At 50.0% G+C, this 22127-nt stretch overlaps 1 protein-coding gene across 25 annotated transcripts in view; it reads right to left on the reverse strand.

Annotated features, from left to right (window-relative positions):
• Positions 1 to 19963, reverse strand: part of KCNMA1 (potassium calcium-activated channel subfamily M alpha 1) — a 730733-nt gene extending 710770 nt beyond the window's left edge. For 6 of the 25 annotated variants that reach the window (XM_045083543.1, XM_045083544.1, XM_045083530.1 and 3 more), the window contains exon 1: positions 19299 to 19947. In XM_045083543.1, coding sequence (XP_044939478.1) covers positions 19299 to 19682 — 384 coding nt within the window. In that variant the 5' untranslated portion in view covers positions 19683 to 19947. Of the gene's footprint in view, positions 1 to 19298 lie in introns of all 25 variants that reach the window. The other 19 variants (XM_045083540.1, XM_045083542.1, XM_045083541.1 and 16 more) reach the window with 9 other exon arrangements.
• Positions 19964 to 22127: the final 2164 nt, after the last annotated feature.

A 22127-nucleotide genomic window follows, 5' to 3' on the forward strand; every position in this document is an offset into this window, starting at 1 on the left:
GCCCTCACCCCAGTTTTCCCCCAGCGTGGCCACTCTGGAGTCCCTTCTACAGTCTGGATTCTTCAAATCCATTTCCTACTCCTTCTGGGTGCCCTGCTCCATGTCCCAGGACCCCTTGCTGTTAAGATACCAGTCACTAAGTTCTAGTCAATGGACCGGCTGGGCAGAAGTGATGTGAATGGTTTCCAGGACTGCTCCCACAAAGCCACCCCTCGCGGTCCTTATTTCTCACTCCCCTTCTGTCAGGGGATCCTTGGATGCCAAGGATTCAGCAGAGACCATCGTGGCCCCCTAGAGGATGGCAGGTCCATCCACAGGTAGGAGGCAAGGTTCCCAAATCACCGTGTGAAAAAAGTCCCATCCCGGCCTCATCCCACCCCACATACGCCACTAATGTCACTTTATATAAGCAACACATGAACTTCTACTGTGTTAAGTCATTGACGTGTTAGGGTGCCTTGCTACAGTAGCTAGCCTTGCCTGACTCATACATGTAATTAATCATGCCTTCAGATGGACTCACAGGTCCCTGTTGACTCACTGCTTCTGTGACCACTGCATGCACCAGAGAGTCTACATACCATAATACGGCTGCAGAGAAAAGTCAGCAGCTATGACTGGTTAGGCATGGTAAGCACGCGAGGAAGAACAAGCAGCAGCAACTCAAGAAAAGCAGTGGAGGGACCATTGGTCTAGAAGAAAGAAGACAGCCCAGAAGGAATATCAGCTGTGCTGATGGTCAACTACAAGTTCTTCATAACAATAGTGTAGTGTCCTGGAAAGAGCATGGTCTTTGAGGCCATGTAGACTAGAACCCAAGTCTATCCATGACTTCCTTAGGAAAGTAAAACTCTCTGAGCTTCAGTTTCCACATCTGCAAAGTGTGGGAGGCAGCCCCTGCCTCTGTGTTCCAAGACACCATGTTGGTATCTTGAAACTAGCCATGGTGGGGATATTCATACCATAGGAATTGGCAAATACTACAAATAGGCATTTTCTCCCTAGAGATTAAACACTCACCAGCCCATTAATGGATAAACAGGAGTCAGCTAAGTAGAACAGGAGAGGAAAGACAAGGAAAGAGAATTCCAGGCAGATCAAAGACCATCTGTGACAAGAAGAAAGTCCCATGTGGCTGGCTCTAGAACACTGGGGAAGAGAGGCTAAGAGGAAACCATGGAAGGGGCCAGGAGCCAGATCTGGTAGAAGGACCATCCTCCATGATAGCTACTTGTTCTAGTCATCTATTGCTGCATAACAAATCATCTCAAAATGTAGTGGTTTAAAACAATCATTTTATTTTGTTTACCAATTTTAAGTCAGGAAATCGGAAAGGGATGAGCTAGCTAGAACATCTTTGATTGTGTCAGTTGGGGGTGGAGGATCCATTTCCAAGATGGATTCTTCCCACCATCTCTGGTGCCTTGATACTCCTTGGAGAGTATCTCTCCCTACCCCTCATCGTCATACAGCACCTCAGACTCCAAGCCTGTCCCTGTAGCTTGGACTTCACAGGATGGTGATCTCAGGACAGACATCTTTTTTTTTTTTTTAAGATTATTTATTTATTTATTTATTTGACAGAGAGAGAGATCACAAGTAGATGGAGAGGCAGGCAGAGAGAGAGAGAGAAAGAGGGAAGCAGGCTCCCTGCTGAACAGAGAGCCCGATGCGGGACTCGATCCCAGGACCCTGAGATCATGACCTGAGCCAAAGGCAGCGGCTCAATGCACTGAGCCACCCAGGTGCCCAGGACAATCACACATCTTATACATGATGGCTGGCTTCTCAAAAACCAGTGTTCCTGGAGACCCAGAGGGAACCTGGAAGGGTTCTTCTGACCTAGTCTCAGAAGTCCTAGAGTCATCCCCACCTCATTCCACTAGTGACAAGCAAGTCACAGGCTAGATTCAAAGCAGGGAGATACCCAAGAGCATGAATACCAGGAGGCTTGGTTTGTCAAGGGCCTTCTCTGAGGACTAGCCACCCACCATCACTGACTGGCAGACCCGCACCACCTGCTCTCCAAGAGCCCCCGGAAGTTACACAGGTCAGAAAAGGAGAACTACCAGCCCTGTCCACAAGGGGCAGCAGAGGCATTATGCTCCATGAGGATGGGCAGAACACACAGTGGGGAGGGTCAGAGGACAGAGGAAGGCCTGGCTCAGACAAAGAAGTGCAGAAGGCTTCCCAGGAAGGTGACACTCCCAGCAAGTGAGCCAAGCCTCAAAGAATGGGGGAGGTAAAAAGTTAAAAGGGAAGGTGTGAGCCATCCCTGAGGTCACACCCGGCCTTCTACCACACCTGGACCACCCATGGGCCAGGCCAGGCCATCTGCACACTTCCCAGTACATGCATGTCACTCAGCCCTGGGCACTCTCAGGCAGCAACACAGCCAAAGCAGCTCCTGCCTCTGCCAGCTCATCACTAGGCCCATGAGCCCCATCCAGTGCACCAGAGCTCAGGGAGGGGCCGTGGGGTGTAGACCTGTTTACTCTGGCCCGACCTCCTCACCCAGAACCAGCAGGCACCACGACCAGCGGAAAGGCCAGTTATGCAAGCGCCCTGCAGCAGCCTGCCAGCCCCAGAGATCCGGCCTGGCCGACGGGCCCGGTAGTGATACCGCTGTGGCCTACCGGGCAGGCCTGGGCTCCCACTGCCATTTTCCATATAGGTGCAGGGTGCTCTGCTGACAAACACCTGGGGACAGCAGAGGCCGTGGGAGGGAGCTAAAAATAGCACAGTTGGCAAAGGAAAGGCCTTTTCCAAATCCTCTGGATCCTGTTATTCCTCTTGCACATGCTCTAGGGACACACACAGGCCAGCCCCCAGCATTCGCTCTTCTCCAGGGTAAGAACAAGTGTGGGCGCCAAGGAGCCCTTTTCCATCATGTCAGGACAGCACCATTGTCAGAAGTCATAGAAACAGCCTGTCCCAGAGCTGGGCCAAGGCTGGATCCACTTTCACACCCCTACATCCCCAGTGGTCTCTGTCTGGCCACCCCCTCTCTGACCAATTCTCAGAGTTCTCCACCTCTTCCAGACCTCAAGTTCTTGATGTTTCTCTTACTTGTTTGGCCATTGAGAATTAAGGGCCTTGCACTTTTTGAAATTTCTTACGTAAGTATATACAACCCAGCTAGACACTGTAGAAAAGCCACCTGTGTGGACGTGTGAGATCTACACTGCACAATTGCAGGGGCATCGGTCATGACTATGACTGGTAAATGGTGCCCCCAGGAAGCAGGTAGTGTGGGTACTGGCATTGCCCAGGAGGAAACAATGCCTTATACAAGTCTATTTCCCTGGGAGAAGGACAGCCATGCTAATAAAGACTCAAAGACTGACCACTTCGTCTCCTGCTTCCAGATATTCCATGCATGGGCTCTGGCAGACGCAAGGCCACAATACCCAACGGTCTAGAAAGAAATCCATATTGTGATACAATAATGTATTTCCAGGCTGTGGAGGTGGAGAGTGGCAATGAATCGATCTTTCAAAGGCAAGGGAAGATTCATAACCACTGCATGAGTTAGCACTACCTTCTTTTGAGTGCACAGATTAAATTCTCTGCCCTACCGACATCTGAAATGTGCTTTATTTATAACAGACTGGGGAATTCAGATATAGTTATATGCTTTTCATAGAATTCCCATTCTTTTAATAACACAGTTTCAGAGTTTCAAATATGAGCAAATAGCATGTGGGAATAATAATGCATCATGCCACATCAGGACGCTTACATTTACAGTTTAACGACAAGGCTTTGCCTGTGGGTGTCAAACTTTTCCACTCTTCATGCTCTCCTGCAGGGGCATGCACAAATACACACATACCATACACCCCTCAAGATTTTAAAAATACACTTGAATTCAGCACCCTACTCCTAATATCTCCTGTGCATGTGTTAATATCAAAAACAGTGGTTGTGGGGTGTCTGGGTGGCTCAGTAGGTTAAGTGGCTGCCTTCAGCTCCTGTCATGATCCCAGGGTTCTGGGATTGGGCCCCACGTCAGGCTCCTTGCTCAGCGGGGAGCCTGCTTCTCCCCTGCTCGCCATTCCCCTTGCTTGTGCTTGCTCTCTGCCTCTCTCTCTCACTCACTCTGTCAAATAAATAAATAAAACCTTAAAAAAGAAAATAGTGGTTGTATTCAAAACTTCAAGGAAGACTGATACTTGGAAACATGCCCCATATTTATTCTGCACCTCCAAATACCCCCCAAAAGAGAGACATGGCACATGTGCCATAGTTCCTAAAGTCTATGTATTATCTGATATGAATCTCAGTGAAGCCCTAGAGTTGTGCAGCAAGCAACCTATACAACTGCACACAGCATACCTGCCAATCAGGTAGAGAAAAGGTGATGATCCCATGTTCCAGCAAGAAAGAACAAGACTTAGAGAGATTAAAAGGACTAGATAACCTCTAAGGTTCATTTCTATCCTCACAGTATATAATTCTCTGAATTTGTCTAAGGGATCTCAGACCTCATTTAGGGACGATGCAGGAATCTCCCCACACCAGCTCTTCTTTTCAGTACTATCTATGCCCTCATGTTTTCCCTACTCTGGCATGGATGAGCTTGCAGGTATATAGGGCAAGGGGGAGACATACAGGCTCCAGTGCCTGCCTGCCTGAACTCAAACCTGACTCCACCCCTCACGCCTGTGACCCTGGGCAAGTTACTCAATCTCTCCATGCTTCAGTTTCCTAATCTGTAAAGTGATGGTAGTGCCACCACCTATTTTGTTGGATTTTATGAGGATTAAGTAAGATAATGCAAAGAGCCTAGATATCACCAGACACATAGTAAGCACCCAAAGTCTGTTATCCAAAAATTCATCTAGATATATAGATATATTCTATGTGCCTCAGTGTTCTGATCTATAAAATGGGAATTATAAACATGGTTACTCCATAGGACTATTTTGAAGCTTAGCTAAAATAAACATAAGGAGCTTAAAACAGTGATGCATAGTAAGTACTCGAAAAAAGAGTTTATTAATTTTCTTCCCTAAAAAGTCCGTTACTCCAGTTCACATGGACTTAACCAAAACAAAAGCACCAATAAGGGTAGGGAACCATGCCATGTCTGCGGAGGAGGAGCACATGGCCAAGAAAGGCTGTCTGAGAGCGGACTGCTGTTTGCTACAACAGGTGACAGACAGGATGTATTAGAGATTAGAGGTCTTTGCTTTAAATTGGTTCTTCCGGAAGTCAGGAAGTACAGTACGGAGGAGTGTAGGTGAAGAGGTGCCCGAGAGGTGGGGAGACAAGCAGGGAACCGCTCGCTTGCAGGTTTCTCTTTTCACCATTAGAATCCTTTGAAAGCCCTGCCTTGCATTTAAATAGCACCATCCCCTAGAGATGGCTGTTTCAGCTTCATTACAGTCTGTGTTCATAGAGTACAAATAGAAACCTTTGTGATTTTATTAGTTTCCATGCAACTCAGAAGAGATTTGCATGATAACATTTCAGCTCCTGACTTAAAGAAGGGAGCAATTAAAAATATAGCGCTGGCACTGCCTGTCATCAGAAAATGAAAAGGTACCCAGAGCTGCAGAAATCTGTCATATCTGGTTCGTGGCTATAAATCAACCATTCAGTACAGCAGATACAATAACTACCCTCTCAATTTTCAGTTTCGTTTTGTAAGAAATACTCACAGGATGTCCGTACCCTCTGATATGAGCGTAACGACACGACAGAAAAATCTAAAGAAGTTCTTTTGTCCGGGCATCGTCAAGCCCTACACACATTGCCAGTTCACTCGGTAATACTCAAAAGCTATCTGGAACCTTGCAGATCTGTGAAGCGCTGGTGTCCTGTGTCTGTGACAAGTTAAAATACAATCCGTGGCCCCCGGTAGCATGATCTTACTGATGTTATGTAACCCAAGACTACTTGGTCCGTTGTCTTGTACTAGCCGCTCACAGTTTGGGGGCGGGGAGATTTCATTTCAGAAGTTATTGAGAGTGTGGGGCTCCTCCCTTCAGATACTTGCTCCTTTACCACGGAAGCTCTGATCATCCCATCCTGACTTCTGGAGGCTGGAATGCTCCATGGAACAGAGCCAAGAGGAGCATTCTCACTCCAGGGTTGCCTTCTGGGGCCAGTCAAGGAAAAGCATCAAAGAAGGTTGATTTGCCCAAACTTCTCTTTAATGAGAGGTTTCTTTTTATGCCCAACCTCCACAAAGCCAGCCTATCACAGCGCACCAATTACAGTCTGTAATCTAAGTCGTCTTCAGCCTTGCCTCCACACCAAAAAGTATAACTAAAACCCCAACAGTGATGTGGCTCTTTCCTTAGAAGTAATAGCAGTGTCCTAAAATCCTACTTCTGAGATTTTTTTTTTTAATGACAAGTTTGAGGGTATTCCCAAAAAGGTCTATATCCTTAGATCATAATTCTTAAATATGCCACCTCATCAAAGCCAGTACTGATGTCTTGGGGACACATCAGTCCAATTTCACTCTCATGATTTATAATAGAACCAGAGCTGTCCGTCTGCCTTGAATGATTTGCTCTTGGGTTCTTCATCAGGTACAAATGATAATTTTATTTTTTATTTTTTTTAAATATTTTATTTATTTATTTGACAGAGAGAGAGATCACAAGTAGTTAGAGAGGAAGGCAGGGGAAGGGATAAGCAGGATCCCTGCTGAGCATAGAACCAGATGTGGGGCTCGATCCCAGGACCCTGAGATCATGACCTGAGTCAAAGGCAGAGGCTTAACCCAATGAGACACCCAGGCGCCCCACAAATGATAATTTTAGAATCTGATGGAAGAAGTGGTTATATATTGAGATCACTGAATCAGAGAACATATAAGAAAACTGAGGCCCAGCGACAATGACTTGCCTAAGACACCAGAGCCACTCACAGGTCAAAAATCAAAACTCCAGCAGCCTTTAACTTCACTCTAAGAATAGACACTGTTGGAGCACCTGGGTGGCTCAGTGGGTTAAATCTCTGCCCTCGGCTCAGGTCATGATCTCAGGGTCCTGGGATCGAGCCCCACATCTGGTTCTCTGCTCAGCAGGGAGCCTGCTTCCCCTTCTCTCTCTGCCCGCTTCTCTGCCTACTTGTGATCTCTCTCCCCTCTGTCAAATAATAAATAAATTCTTAAAAAAAAAAAAAAAAGAATAGATACCATTAAACCAGGCTCCAGGGGCAGAAGGAGGGTTGTTCTGTCTGTTCTCGGTGTGGACACCATCTAAATCAAAAGAGGTCAGGCTGGGTGCTTCTCATGGGGCTGCCATTTACCAACCCCTAGAGGAAAATTACTAGCTGCCCCAAGGACAAACATGAGCACCACAGTGAAGAATGTGTCTGGGAAGAAAATGTGCCCAAAGATAATGGGAGGTCATCTCCAGGAGGTAGGGTTTGAAGGAATTTTTTTTCCTTTTTTTTTTTTTTTTTTTTAAATTCTGGTAAAACAGGCATAGCATAGAACTTAACCATCCTAACTGTACATCTAAGTGTACAGTTCAGGAGTATTAAGCACATTCACATTTTTGGGCAGAATGTTTCCATTTTGCCAAACTGAAACTTTGCACCCATTACACAACTCCCCGTTCCCCCCTGCCATAGTCCCTTGTAACCACTATTCTACTTCTATCTTTACGAATTTGACTATTCTAGGTAATTCATATAAATAGAACCATACAGTATTTGTCCTTTAGTGCCTGGCCCATTTTACTTAGCATAACATCGTCAAGGTTCATCCATGTTGTAGCATGTTTTAGAAATTCCTTTCTTTATACAGCTGAATAATATGCCGCTGTATGTATATAGTACATTTTGTTTTTTCATTCATCTGTCAGTGAACATTTGGGTGGCTTCCACCTTTTGGCTTTTATGAATAATGCTACTATGAACATGGGTGTGCAAATATCTTCTTTTGGATTCGTACCCAGAAGTGGAATTGTTGAATCATATGGTAATCCAATTTTTAATTTTTTTTTTTTTGAGGAACCACCAAACTTTTTTCCACAGTGACTGTATCATTTTATATTCCCATCAACAGTGCATAAGGATTCCAAATCCTCACAGCTTAGCCAACACTTGTTATTTTCTGAGTTGGTTTTTTTTAATAGTAGCCATCCCAGTGTCTTTTTTTTCCTTCCTGATGCCTTGCTGTACATTGCTACAATGAATATACAGTCCACTTACAATTAAGGATAAAAGTATAAAACACTGCAGTTAAAGAAATCTTAAAGATGGATTAAAGACCTGAATTTAAGACTCGAAACCACAAAACTACTAGAAGAAAACACAGGCAATAAGCTTCGTGACATCAGTCTTGGCCATGATGTACTCGATTTGACACTAAAAACAAAGGCAACAAAAGCGAAAATGGACAAGTGGAATTACATCAAACTAAACAAACCTTTGTGCAACAAAGGAAACCACAACAAAATGAAAACGCAACCTGCTGACTGGGAGAAAATCCTTGCAAATCATATATCTGATAAGGGGTTAATATCCAAAATATGTAACAAACATATATAATTCAATAACAAAGGAGAAACAAAAGCAAACAAACTGATATTTAAAAATGGGCAGAAGATTTGAATGGATACTTCTCCAAAGAGGGCATCCAGAAGGCCAACAGATGCTCAACATCACTCATCATCAGGGAGATGCAAACCAAAACTACAATGAGAGGCGCCTGGGGGTGCTCAGTGGGTTTAAGCCTCTGCATTCTGCTCAGGTCATGATCTCAGCATCCTGGGATCAAGCCCCACGTAGTGCTCCCCACTCAGCGGAGAGTCTGCTTCTCCCTCTCCTTCTGCCTGCCACTCCCCCTGCTTGTGCTCTCTCTCTGCCTCTCTGTCAAATAAATAAATAAAATCTTTTTTTTAAAAAACTACAATGAGCTCTCACCTCACACCAGTTAGAATGGCTATTATCAGAAAGAGAAAGAGAAAAGGGAACCCATGTACACTGTTGGTGAGAATGTAAACTGGTGCAGCCACTCTGGAAAACACTATGGAGATTCCTCAAAAATATTTAAAAATAGAATTACCATATGATACAGCAATTCCATTTAGGGGCATTTATCCAAAGAAACCAAAAACACTAATCAAAAAGATATTTGCACCCCCATGTTCATTACAGCATTATTTACAATAAGCAAGATACAGAAACAACCTAAGTGTCCATTGACAGAGGAATGGATAAAGAAAATGTGATAGATGACAGAAAGATAGACAGACGGACAATGGAGTATTATTCAGCTATAAAAAAGAAATCTTGCCATTTACCATGGATGGTACTGAGGGCATTATGCTAAGTAGTAAAAAATAAGTCAGACAGAAAAAGAGAAATACCATTCGATCTCACTTATATGTGAAATCTCCAAAAGAAAAAAAAAAGGGTCAAAGATAACAGAACAGACTGGTAGTTGCCAAAGCTGGGAATGCAGGGTGTAAGAAATAGGTAAAGAAAGATACAAACTTGCCGTTATAAAATCAGTAAGTCATGGGGATCTACTGCATAACAAAGCAACTATTATTAAAATACTATGTTGCATATTCAAAAATTGTTACAAGAATAGATCTTAAAAGACCTCATAGCAAGAAAAAAATTCTGTAACCATATATGGTGACAGATACTAGACTTACTGTCGTGATCATTTCACAAGATATAAATATCAAATTATTACATTTGCACCTGAAAGTACTATAGTACTGTATTCCAACTATACCTCAATTAAAAAAAAAAAAGAAATCTTATGAGGAAAATAGGGTTGAACATGAGCTTAAGGAAAGGATGCCATTTTTAAGACTGAAACAAACCACTGACTTCTCTTGTGGGCTAAAGACCCCATTCCTACACCCTTTGAGAATCTTACACTGATCAGCTGTGGCTGAAACAATCCAGAGGAGAAATGGCCATAATTCATGGGTAGACAAAACAGTTCCTGGGAGCCCTTTCCTAAAACACTTTATGAAAACACAAAGAAGGAAAAAAAAACAATGTATATAAAGCTGTTGTCAGAAAATGTTGGTCATGAAAATCCCCAGCACTTGGATAAACCAAACCTTCCAAACCTTCCCACAAGCCTGAGAGCCCTTTCTCTGAGTTCTCCACTTGAAGATCACTGGATACCCACTTTTTCTCCTTCCAGAGCCATAAAGGGTATATACTCCAAAGTCACAGAAAGGGAAAACAAGTCAGGGCAGCGGGTTCTCCCCAAGAAGGGCAGGGTTCTGCTCCTGAATAACAGGTACAAAAAAAGATCCCCATGGGGCCTGGGACCCCAGTCTCTGAGCCACGGGCCACCCAGGCTTCATACTATCACTTAGCTAGACAATACTTCTCACTGGAAGAGCTAAAATCTTCCAAAAGTGAAATCAGTCCTTCTACTGGTCTTTACATAATGCCTCACTCCTTGGAGGTAAGGTCACTTACTCACTCATTGTCCTGACTTACTCATTAAGACAAAGGTGGAGGAACTGAAAACAAAATCCATCTGATTACATATTTAACCGACCTCTAACTCTCTAACTCTCGAAGAGAAGCTCTGTGTTTCGTTGTGTGAGCATTTCCCTCTACCCCTACTCTCCCTCGTCTTCTCCTCGTCAAGGTTCTCTTTTCTTTTCTGGTTTCTTTCTGTTACACAGAATAGGAGAAATGGCGACAGTGGTATATGGAAGCCAAGAGAAGAGGTAAGAAGAGTGTGTGGGAGAAACAACACTTAATCTTAAGGAGAAGCTCTACTTAAATGGTGCAAAAAGAGCAGAAAGTCTCCTTCGGGAACAGCCAACACCTAAAAGGCAGAGGTCAACGGAGGCATCTTCACAAAGGATCCACACTCTACATCTGGATTCCAGGAATGGCCCCAGAATCATATCTGCTCCCAGCCAAGCCCAACACTGAACTGTGAAGGGAACTAAACGTTGGAGCATAGAGCATGTGTCACCAACAAAAAGGTGACCTGAAGGCTGGGGCACAGCCAAAACCTCCACCCATAGCTTCCAACAAGACCAGACACATTCTGGAGGGCAAATGATCAGAACCAACAGTGAAATGGGCCACTTTCCAAACTGTAGGGAATAGGACAAGGAGAAACATCACAACCCCTGGTGAAGGACACCAGGAAATCATTAAGAGAAAAAAAAAAAAGTAGCCTGAGAAGGGGAGACGCCCCAGCAATATTGCCGATTTTAACCACCACCCAGCCCTGGGCCTTCTTGGGCTGGATTTAGAACCTGAAATCTATCATCCACCAAGATTTGTTCTGTGTGTCATGGAAACAGACCAGGAAAAAAGAGGGGTTAGTGCCAAGAGAAAGATCTTTCCATTCATTCCAGAGTGGGTTGTCCTCCATGAAAGAGTGGCCTCAGCAGATCATGAACAACTCCAACCCCTCTGATGATGGCACACAGGGCTCCCAGCACTGGCACTGGGGAGGAAGTGGAACCCAGGCCCTAAATCTCCCTTCCACCTCTATGCCTTCGTAATGCCATGTGCTTCTAAGCTAGCGAGATCAAGTCCCTGTCTGCTGTCCACTGATCTGCCAACTTCAGTCTCTGCTCCCAGGCTTGGCAGGAGTCACTATGGAAGAAGAGAAGGAAGGAGGTAGGGCCGCAGGAAGGAGAGAAGAGAGGAATACAGGCATTTCAGCTAATTACCTTTGAAAGGTCCAGAGTAAACCAGATCTGGGGCCCTCGGAAAACCAGGTATGGAGGCCCATGAAACAGCAAGGAGAATACAAAGTGAATGAGATGTCTTAAATAATTTCGCATTTGGCCATGTAAAGAAGCATTAGTCATACAGGTAATGCGATCTTACAGGGAGATGAGGATGTTAAGTATATCCATTCTGGACCTAGAGTGTCAACTACATTTCCAAATTGGCAATTAGACAAAGACAATCACCAAAGAACGCCGAAAACAAAGCACATTCCATCTTTCATTATTCTGAAGCTGCCTTTCCCTCCCCTGCCTGACCCATCCAGCGCACAAACACCTGTCCATCAGGAACTAAAGCCTTGCTGCCCACTGGCTGAGAGAGAGACCTGGGTGGTACAAGTAACTGAAACCCAGGAAAGATTCAAGCATCATCATGTCACCAAATCAAGCCCCTCCCTTTCACCCAGACTTTTTCAGTAGCTTCTAATGAATTACCCAGAAAAAGCAGCAAAATGTATTTGCACCCCCTGCACTCCCATCCAGCCCCCAGCTCAGCACTGTGGAAAGGGCCTTCCCAACACAGGGGTGTGCTTGTGTTTATAGGACTCAGTTCCTGCCCTCAACGAGTTTGCAGGCAACTCAGAGACCAAACATCTGCATGCCCCAGGAGAACACAACTGGCTCCTTCCTCTCACCCTGTCACAGAAAATCACAACGGGGGTCTTCTTTTTCCCTGGCACCAGCTCGGTTTTGGGCTCGTAAAAGCAAGATCAACAACCACAATCATAACTGTAACATTAATCTGAGGACCTATTCTGGACATTGTGCTAAGCCCGTCTTCATTCTGACTCTGATGATGCTTTTGTCTGAGAGTTTACTCCAGCTTCTCTTTGACAATGGAACGACATGAACAGAACACAAGGAAAAAGTCCCTGACAGTGGGAGCTGCAAAGGACCATGCTAAGGTGACAAAAGGAGCTCCTTTCCATGTCACCTGCTAGAATCCTTCAGAAGAACAGCTGGAGCGGGGAAGGCTCTGGGCTTCCCCTCACCTGCCCTGGTCTCCCCACACTTGGGATCTGTCTTGAGTCCAACCCTTTTAAGCTGAACCCTCCATTTGGGAAGGCCCACCCAGGTCCCTGCGGAAAATCAGGCTTGCAGTTCTGCTGCCCGCTGACTTTAAGCACCCAGAGGGAACGGCCGGCAGCCGGCTTCCTGGAGCTTCACCACAGTGCGGCCCTGGCAACACCACGAGCCTTTAATTTAGCAAGAAGGTGGTTTGGCTGAGTTGGCCTCCCGGACTTCGGGAAGCCTCACCCCTTGCCGTGTAACCAACTGGCGCGAGGGAGAGCCCACACATTGCTGGGCGGGCCACACACAGACCACATTCTGTACGTCCTCAGAACATGGCCCTGGCAGCCACCCCCCACCCCCAGACCAGCAGCGCTTGTGGGTTCCTCGGGAGCAGGCACCCGAACAGTAGCTCTCACAGGAAGGGCCCAGACACAGCACATAATGGCCCAGAGGGGCCTGAGCTCAACCCGGTCTGCATAGCAGGGACCCACTAGCCACCCTCTCCCACCCCTGTCTACAATACCTCAGAATCACAAGCTACATTTTAATGGCTCCGCAGGGGATTCCTATGCATAGTAAGGTGGGAGAAGCCCCAGGACTAGACCAACAAATATTCTCTCTGGCCCCTGGAAGCAGAGATCTGATATCCAACTGAACGAACATTCCTTGAGAATTCTACCCAGAATGCTAGGACATCCCTGCTCTGAGGCTAAGATTCCTTCCCTGTGCGCCCAGGGCCAGGAGTCCCCCCACTCAAGAAGCATTTCAAAAAAAGAGGCACTTTCGGTCTGCTCTCTGCAGGGTCCAGAAAGGCTGTGGAATTTCAAAGGTCCTGCATGAGGCCTGACCTTGTCTGACCCCTGGATTCATGTCCACGAAGGCCAGGATTCCCCGCAGGGCCCGGGACCTGCAACGTCACTGCATAAGGGCAGTCCTTTCCACCGGAGCCACAGAAGCAGCCCTCGGGGGCTCCATGGCTCTGAAGGCCCAAGAAGGTGGGGTGGGCTGCTGTGATACACAAGTTGCCATGGCACCGCCACCATGAGCTAGGACACCCCGGCTGCCCACTTCAAGCAAGGGGTCCTGGCACCGCAGTCCAGGGCCAGCCTATTTCAATGGCACACTTCTCTTGCCCTAGTGAGACAGAGAGAGAGACCCAAAGCAAGCACTTACTCCCCACTACCAGGTACCCAATGAATGTCCCATCCAGGAAGAACAGTAGCAAGGCAAACAGAGGTCCACTTGGTCTTGGCTTTGGAATTCTTTCTGCCCCACGCCAAATGATAGGGCAGCTCTTCCTTTCCTCTGATGCACGCTGGGTTACGTCCCCAGCACACTTGGAAACAGAGTCAGTCCAAGGCTTCAGGGCACCAGTGTCCTCCTAGGAAAGTCTATAGAATAGGGCTGGATAGAGTACCTACCCCACAGGGCTGTGCTCTGTGACAACCCCCAATTTGCAGCTGCGGAAACGGAGGCACAAAGCAGCAAAGTCTTTGCCCAAGGTCATAGGCTGACTCTTGGGTGTGCCACAGCGAGCTTGATGGCTGGGCAAGTCAGCTCAGAGGGAGCACAGTTAAGCTCAGCTTAACCAATTTCTCTACCACAGGACTTCTCCGAGCCTGTGATGTGACTCTCCCAGGGGCTGCTCAGGTGTGCCATGACTCGCATCGTTTTTCACAAGGTAAAGGCAAGTACTGCCCTGAACACACTTTGGGAAACCCTGTTCTGAGGAAAGCTGGTGCGGATACGGAGAACCCTGGCCAGGGAATGGTGACATCATCGGACATTATCAGGGAATGGTGATATCATCAGACATCATCAGGGAATGGTGACATCATCAGGGGAACAGGTCTGTGAGCTCCGGACTGGGGTAACAGGGATGGATGTGGTCCCTTAATGGTGTGACATTGGCCAGCCCTGCCCATCTACCAAACAGCTCACATGATCTAGGTCTACCACTCCTAGACCCAGGGGGTAAATATAGTCGACACCAGGCCACTGAGGTCCCCACCATCCAAACAGCCGCCGTCAAAACACAGGAGCCCTCACTGGCTGCCCCGCCCCACCCCGCAGCCTGCAACGGCCGAGAGCCATGAGCCCAAATCTCGGTCTGACCTGAAGTGGTTGTTGGACCCACAGACAGCGGACTTCAGAGTCTAGAGGTTCCTTCTGGGCCAGGAAAAAAGTTCTATGTGCTGCAGTCTGTGCGCCCCGGGGCCAAAATCGTTGAAGGAATCGAGGAGAAAACAAACTGACCGCTCCATGGAGCTAGTTACAGGGAGCCTGCTCAGTGCCAGGCACCAGCTGGGCACTCTATATCCACGGTTGTTACTCGTCATAAGCATCCTACCAAGGACGCACCATTATGCTCCTTCTACACATGAAGAAATCAAGGCTCCAGATGGCTGCCAGCTAAAGACGCCCTGGTCATAAGTGTGAGATCCCGGATCCGCACTTGGGTCCGACTGCCCAGTCCCTCACAGAGTATGCATTTCCACAGAGAGAGCCAGGAATGGGAAGCAAACACCCTCTGCTCAAGGAAAGGTCAGTGGGAACTCCCCTGTGACTGGGACCGGAGAGCTTCTCCAAGGCCACACTAAGTGATCTGACCAGAGAGAATTAGCTGAAGGTCGTCCAGTTGCCGGCAATCTCCAAGTCGAGGTGAGGCAGCAGGGCCAATCTGGACTCAAGAATTCTGAGGCACTGGAGCTCCAGCCCTGATTGGATACGTTGGACCAGACCCTAGGGAGTTACCAAGCCATAATGGGATCTGATATTTATATTAGTCATGAACCTGACAGAGAAAACGTGTTGTTTTCTCAGACACGGCCATGGAGACGACACTTCAATAATTCATTACATGCACACCGGGCTTGATTAAGCCCAAACTTCTACAGGGAGGACAGCTCAGACTGAGAGCGGGTGTAATCCTAGTTCTGGCCACGTTCAAGTTCCCCAGAGGAAGCCACAGCTCCCTCAGAAAGCTGGCCTCGGTTTCCCCAGACTAATCTGAAGAGAAGCAGACCATGTGCTGGAAGAGGAGAAGGCGGGAATCAAGACGCAGAGGCACTCCAAGGCTGAATTCCTAAAGAATGTGCCAGAAAAGCTGAAAAACACATTCTGGGCTAGAAACTTTTCCCATAGTTTCTCAACTCCTTCCAAGCACTGACACTGAATCACAGAGCAGGAAGGGGCATCAGAAGCTGCAGAATTTAATCTCCACATCTGAAACACAAGGAAAAAGAGCCCAGCGATGTTAAATGACTTCTTCAAGGTCACGGCCCTCTCCAGGCTGCCTAGGCTGCTCACTGTTCACTACAGTCTCAAAACGTCACAGCCTCGTGAGCACAGACCTCTGATGAAACCCAACAGAGAAAAACAATAATGTGAAAAAGGACGGCAAAGAACACAGTTCTGGATGATTGTGCCCAAGTTCCCAACAGGGGAATATGTGATTAGTGCTCTCATTCCCCCTCCAAAAAAAGTCCACATACCATTCTTTTCAAAACAGTAAAGTCACTCCCCACTGGAGATTCAGAGACCAAAGGTGTGAATCAGATGAGAAGCCCCATGAGACACGCCCATCGTCCTGGCTTCCTTTGATCAAAAAAGATGGTGCTCTCCCAGAGGCCAAACACTTGTGATGTCAGGACACCCTGTGGAGACTGACCTCCCATGGAATTTCAGATGCTAGACACCTGCCCTCCGAGGGACCCCAGCTCCTGGTCAAACCATCTCAGGACTGAATGAGGGTGAGGACGAGCACAGCTGAGGGCCGACAGACTTCTGTGCATAAGCAGTCTCGATTTGCTTGGGAAGCTTAGCTAGCACTAAAATCATTATTCCAAGCTTAGGCCAGATGTATTCTTCTGTACCGCACTTCGACAACTATCAAATACTTGAAAAGTGAAAAGAATGAAGAACAAAAAACCATGATGGCAGTAAAAATACAGCCCTCGGGGGTAGAAAGAAAAGCTCTGAAAAGGCCTAAGTTACTATTAAGGAGCTGGCTACGCATGGTTCAAGCGACCAAATCAACGTGCAGTTGTTAAGAGATTCTGGGCGTGTTTTAAAGTGCACGCTAATGGTATTAAAAGTGACCTGACCTCGGTCCTCCACTCGCCTCATAAGCTCCCAACCAACTGCAAGCATCTCTCATCCCAAGCTGATTTTTTGTAGAAACTTCCAGTTATGTCAAGTCAGCCAGTCTCAGAGCTACAAAGTATAGCCTAGTAGACAGGGATCGCTTTTTCTTTTTTTTTTTTTTTTTTTTTAAAGATTTTATTTATTTATTTGACAGAGAGAAATCACAAGTAGATGGAGAGGCAGGCTGAAAGAGAGAGAGGAAGAAGCAGGCTCCCTGCCCAGCAGAGAGCCTGATGTGGGACTCGATCCCGGGACCCTGGGATCATGACCTGAGCCGAAGGCAGCGGCTTAACCCACTGAGCCACCCAGGCGCCCCCGGGATCGCTTTTTCTAATGATCATTGCCAAAAATCTCTTTTCTTGAGACGATTGACACAAGTTATGCTTGGTCATCATTTATGAAAGAGACTCTGTGTGTGAACAGTCCCATCAACATTTCCTCCCCGGGATTGCCGTGACATCCATGGACCCCTAGGGTAAGAGGGCATGGAAGCCGTGTTTAAAACCCCACAATCACAAAAACACCGCAACTTATTTTGACTCATTGAAAAAGTCTTCGTTCTGATCGAGAATGCCCAATTCCTTAAGGAGGAGGAGGTTGTTAAAAACTGCTCCCAAACCACTCCGTGGTTTTGAACGTTTTAGATGCCCACGACCAGGAGCTATCCCTCCCCTAAGGCCAGACACAGACTCTCAGTAAAGGAAAAAAGCAAACAACTCCAGGACTGAAGAACGTGAGAGGAGGACATGAGAGAACATGTCTACCAGCGATGAGTTAAGAGGAAGGCTAAGGCAAGAAGCATGGTCTCGGGGTCTCATGGTTCGGAGTCTGCTTAGCCTGTTTGCGTCTCTGGAACGTGGGCGGTTTCCCACCTGGACAAGTAAGGAGAGACCTCTGTGTGGAGGAGGGAACTCCAAAGCTGCCTGGCCAACATCTGGAAGCCTCCGGAGAAGTGGGAGGAGGAGGAAGAGAGAGATGGCTTTTATTTTTCTCCCTTATTTCCAACACACCAGTATTTTCCAAAACACAAATGTGCTGCCACAAAACACAGCTGAGCTCCAGCACCCAGCGCGGTGTATAATTAATGATCAGGAGAGAGAGAGCCTGGGTTCCTCCTTGTCCTTCACCCACAGCCCCTGGCTTCCCTACTTCCCATAGCAACTAAGGAGGCTGCTACAAGTTGCGGAGCCCTGTGGAAGTTTGAGGGGTCCTGGCATTAACTTTACTAGAAGGTGTGCGACCCAGACCTGCCTCTACCTTGAACGGGTCCCCTATTCCCTTTGATCTCCCCTCCCTCCGAAAATGTTGGCGCCGTGAAGTCCCCTTACTCAAACACAATGCAGCTCGGTCCCTCTTTTTTCCAGTTCTTTCTTTTCCATTCTGCAGTTTTCTGTGAAAAACTGCCCCGGCCCCTCACCTTCAGCCAGTGCGCGGAGGGGGGGTGGGAGGGGAAGACATCTCTAGGGACACGGCGACAGACCAGGCAGTCAGCCTAGCAACCATACTTAAGGTGTAGTGAGCCTCGGTGGTGGTGGGCGTCTCTGCGCCAGGAATAGCTTAAGCCGACATCCAGCCACCTCAAAAGCGCCGGGGAGGAGGCTCCGCGCGAAACCGCGGCCTCGGAGGCTCTCGCGCGGACCTCCTTGCTCCAGCTCCCCGCCGCCCGCGGCATTTCCGGGGACCTAGGGAAGGTGGCGTGGGGGCGAGAATACAGAGGCTGAAGAACTTGGGGCGGGGTATGTTCCACGAGAATATCTAAGGGATGGGGAGGAAGGTGACATCAGATGTGCGACCTCGCCACATTCCTAAAGTGGCAACCTCCGTGGGTTGCCTCCAAAACTGGGATGCAGCTCCCCAACTTTTCCTCGCTGTCCCCGAGGTCCCCACACTTCCTCTGGCCAGGTTCCTCCCCCGGGATTTCCCAGTCCAAAAAATTTTCTCCCCTGCCCTAAGGGTTTCTCCTGCCGACCGACTCCACGAACTCGTCTCCCCAACAGGTTTCTGGAGTGCGGGCCGACGTGCTCCCCCCTCTCCCACCACCAGGAGCCCGGCCGCGGCGGGCGAGGCGGGCGGCACACGCACCGGGTGGCGCCCCCGCGGCCTCGGGCCCCGAGTGCTCCGCTCTCCTTACCCCGCATCCCGGCCCCCGAGCGGCGCGCGTTCTCCCCCACCCCCGCCCGGCCCCAACCGCAGCCGCCCGCGACCCCGCCGTAAACAAGGGGACGGGACTGGGCGTCCGCGTCCCGGAGCGCACCGGTCGGGGGCCACTCCTCAGCCCCGGCGCGCCGCCCGCCGCGCCAAGCGGGGCGCGGGGAGAGCGGAGGGAAGGGCAGGCGGCGCGGGGAAGACAGGCAGGGATGGAGGGCGGCACAGCGCGGTGAGGAGCGAGGAGGTGGGCTGGCGCAGGGGGCGGGCGCCCGGGGCGCGCGTTACCTTCGTCTTGCCCCCGCAGTGGCAGCAAACGGTCCACAGGTACTTGAGCGTCCGCCAGAGCAAGATGATGAAGAGGCCCCCGAAGAAAGTCACCATGGAGGAGGCCAGGAAAGCCCACCACATGCGCTGGCCCCGGCTGTCGCACGGCACCTCCATGGTCACCGGGATGATGAGCGCATCCATCTTGGGCTCGTGGACCGAGGACGAGGAGGGAGAGGAGGAGGAGGAAGAAGAGGAGGAGGAAGAGGAGGAGGAGGAGGAGGACGCGTCTAGGCTGAGATGGTTCGCGTGGATATTGCTACTCATTCTAAGACTGCTGCCTCCGCCGCCGCCGCCGCCGCCGCTGCTGCTGCTGCCGCCGCCGCCGCCGCCACCATTTGCCATAGCTAGCAACGGGCAGCCGGCGCAGGGGCTCGGGGGAGCTCCTCCCGCCGCCAGCGCCACCCCGAACACCCATCAACAGCCATATTGCTGCTACTGCTGCCGCCGCCGCCGCCGCCGCCGCGGAGCGCGGAGAGGGGGCGGGGAGGCGCCTGGGCTCGTGGCGCTGTGCGCGACCTGGCGGGGTGCGCCGAGATATATACGGCGGGCCGCCGCCGCCCGCCCTCCCCCCGGCCGCCCGCCGGGGGGGAGGGGATGGAGCGCGCGGGCAGCTCCCCGCCCCGGCCCGCGCCCCGCTCGCCCGGGGCTACGCCGGCCCCGAGCGCAGAGAGCCAGGGGGCGCCGCGGGCCGCCCGCGCCCGGGGTCTGCGCCGCCCCCGGGCCCGCCCCGGCTCCACGCGCCGGCCCGCCGTGCGCCACGCGAGTGCACTGCGCTCCGGACCGGGACCCTCCCCGCGCGCAGCCGGCGCCGCTCACCCGCCGCTCCTGGCTTATTAGGCGGCAACTAGTTAATAATGGGTAATCAGCCCCCTCCTCCGGGACGCCCCCGCGTCAGCCAGCCGTACCCGGCTGCGCTCGGCTCCGGCTCGCCGCCCCTGCACGCGTCGGGCCACGGAAGGTCCGCGGCGTCCGGCTGCCGGGCCGCCCCGGCCGCTAGCCCATGCCCCCCGGGATCCCTGAGCCGCGTCGCCACGCCGCTGAGCCTCCTCGGCCTCCGCTCGTTCTTCCTCCTCGCCTCCTCCGGCTCCTCCTCGTCCCCGTCCTCGCCGCCCGAGCCTCTTCGGCGCGCTCCCCGCGCTCCCCGCAGCCGCCAGCAGCGGCAGCTGCAGCAACTGGAGCGGGCGCGGGCTCAGGCCGCCTGAGGCGAGAGGGGAGGAGGCTTGCACCGCCGGCACGCCTCGGCTCGGAGCTGGACCGGGGGCAGACTGACCCCTCCGCGGCCCCCTGGCACGAGCCCCTGAGCCCCAGAACGCAAGGTAGAGCGCCCCGAATCAAGACTCGGGATCGGGCGCCTCTCTCCAAGGTGCTGCGCCCCCAGCCGAGCAACCCGGGGGGACCCGAAGAGGACGGTTGGGCACCTATGGCCGGCCGTTTTTGCCAAAGGATCCCCCGGTGGGGAGGGAAGGAGCTATCGACACCACAAGCCGGACACTCCCCAAATTCTCGGGCTTTGGGAGTGAGGAGGACCCTTCTGGATATACACCCTAGTTCGACCCCCTCTGGCCTCTAGTTCTCTCTTCCCTATCCCCTTCCTAAGTGCCCCAGTGCCCCACGCATAGCTGGAGGCTGGCGGGTGGTCTTTGGCCCTTGACAGCAGCAGGTGGTTTTTCTGCATTTTCTTTATTAAGGGACAGAGGCTGCCTATCTCTTCGGTAAAAAGAAATGAGCAAGGGGGACCTGGCCTCAGGGATGGTGCAGGCTACAATAGACAATTGAGTTCCCCAAAGTCACTCCCCCTTTATCTAGCCCCAGACCCCACTGTGTGAAGAGGGCAGCTGGGAGAAGGGGCCATTCAAGCCTCCCATTCCCCATTTAGGGTCTTCCCTCCTACCCCCACCTTTAAAGAGGAGGGGAAGCCTGGTTTTGTTCAGCAGACTCTATCCCTACACCACAGGGGAAAACCTCTTGTGATGCTCTCAAAAATTTTGCTCCCTCTGTACACTGCTCTTCCTCTTGGCTACCAGCTGGACTACAAGTTTTTCCAGTGCTAATTAGGAAGAAGATGGTCACACTCTCCCCTCATTACCCACAGTGGTTTCCCCAAAGTTTCCAGCTCATTAGTTTAAGACTAATTGGAATTATCAAGTTCCTTTCAGCCCTTCCTGTGGTGAGGGCCAAGTTAGCATCCTTTACTGTGTGGGCCCAGCCCTGCTTCTGCCTGAGCCAGAGCTCAGCCCCGCCCCTGCCCCTGGAGGCCCTAAGATGCTGGGATGCTAGGGAGGACCCCAGAAGGGAGGCTTGGCAGGGCAGAAAAGCAGAAGGGAAAGTTTGCAGCTTCTCCAAACCTCATTCAGAATGTGTTCATTGGGCTCAGGACACATACCCATGAGAAAACAGTCAGGGCCAAAGTCAAAGGAGGAAATAGAAGGAGGTAAGAGTTCTTGAGAATTTGGTACTCAAAAATCAACACGTAAAAGGGAGCAGCACTGGCTGTAATACACATCTGAGAAACCGTTGAACACTGCACCAAAAACTAATGATGTACTACTATATGTCGGCTAACTGAACATAATAAAAAATAAACTTAATCTTACTATTCAAAACAAACAAAGCAATGCATAAAAGGGAGTTACAGATGGTGTTTTCCAGAAAGTGAAACTGTCACCCAGATAGCACATGTAGCCTCATCCCTCGTGTTCAGCAGCCTCTCTCAACACATCTGTGCTGCATTAGTCCTTGCAAAGACCCTGGGTTCTTCCCAGCACTGAGTTAAGGGTCGGCCCCAAA

This window comes from Mustela putorius, unplaced genomic scaffold (genome assembly GCF_011764305.1).
Source record: "Mustela putorius furo isolate JIRA1106 unplaced genomic scaffold, ASM1176430v1.1 tig00000698_pilon_pilon_pilon, whole genome shotgun sequence".
NCBI classification, from domain to species: Eukaryota; Metazoa; Chordata; class Mammalia; order Carnivora; family Mustelidae; genus Mustela; species Mustela putorius.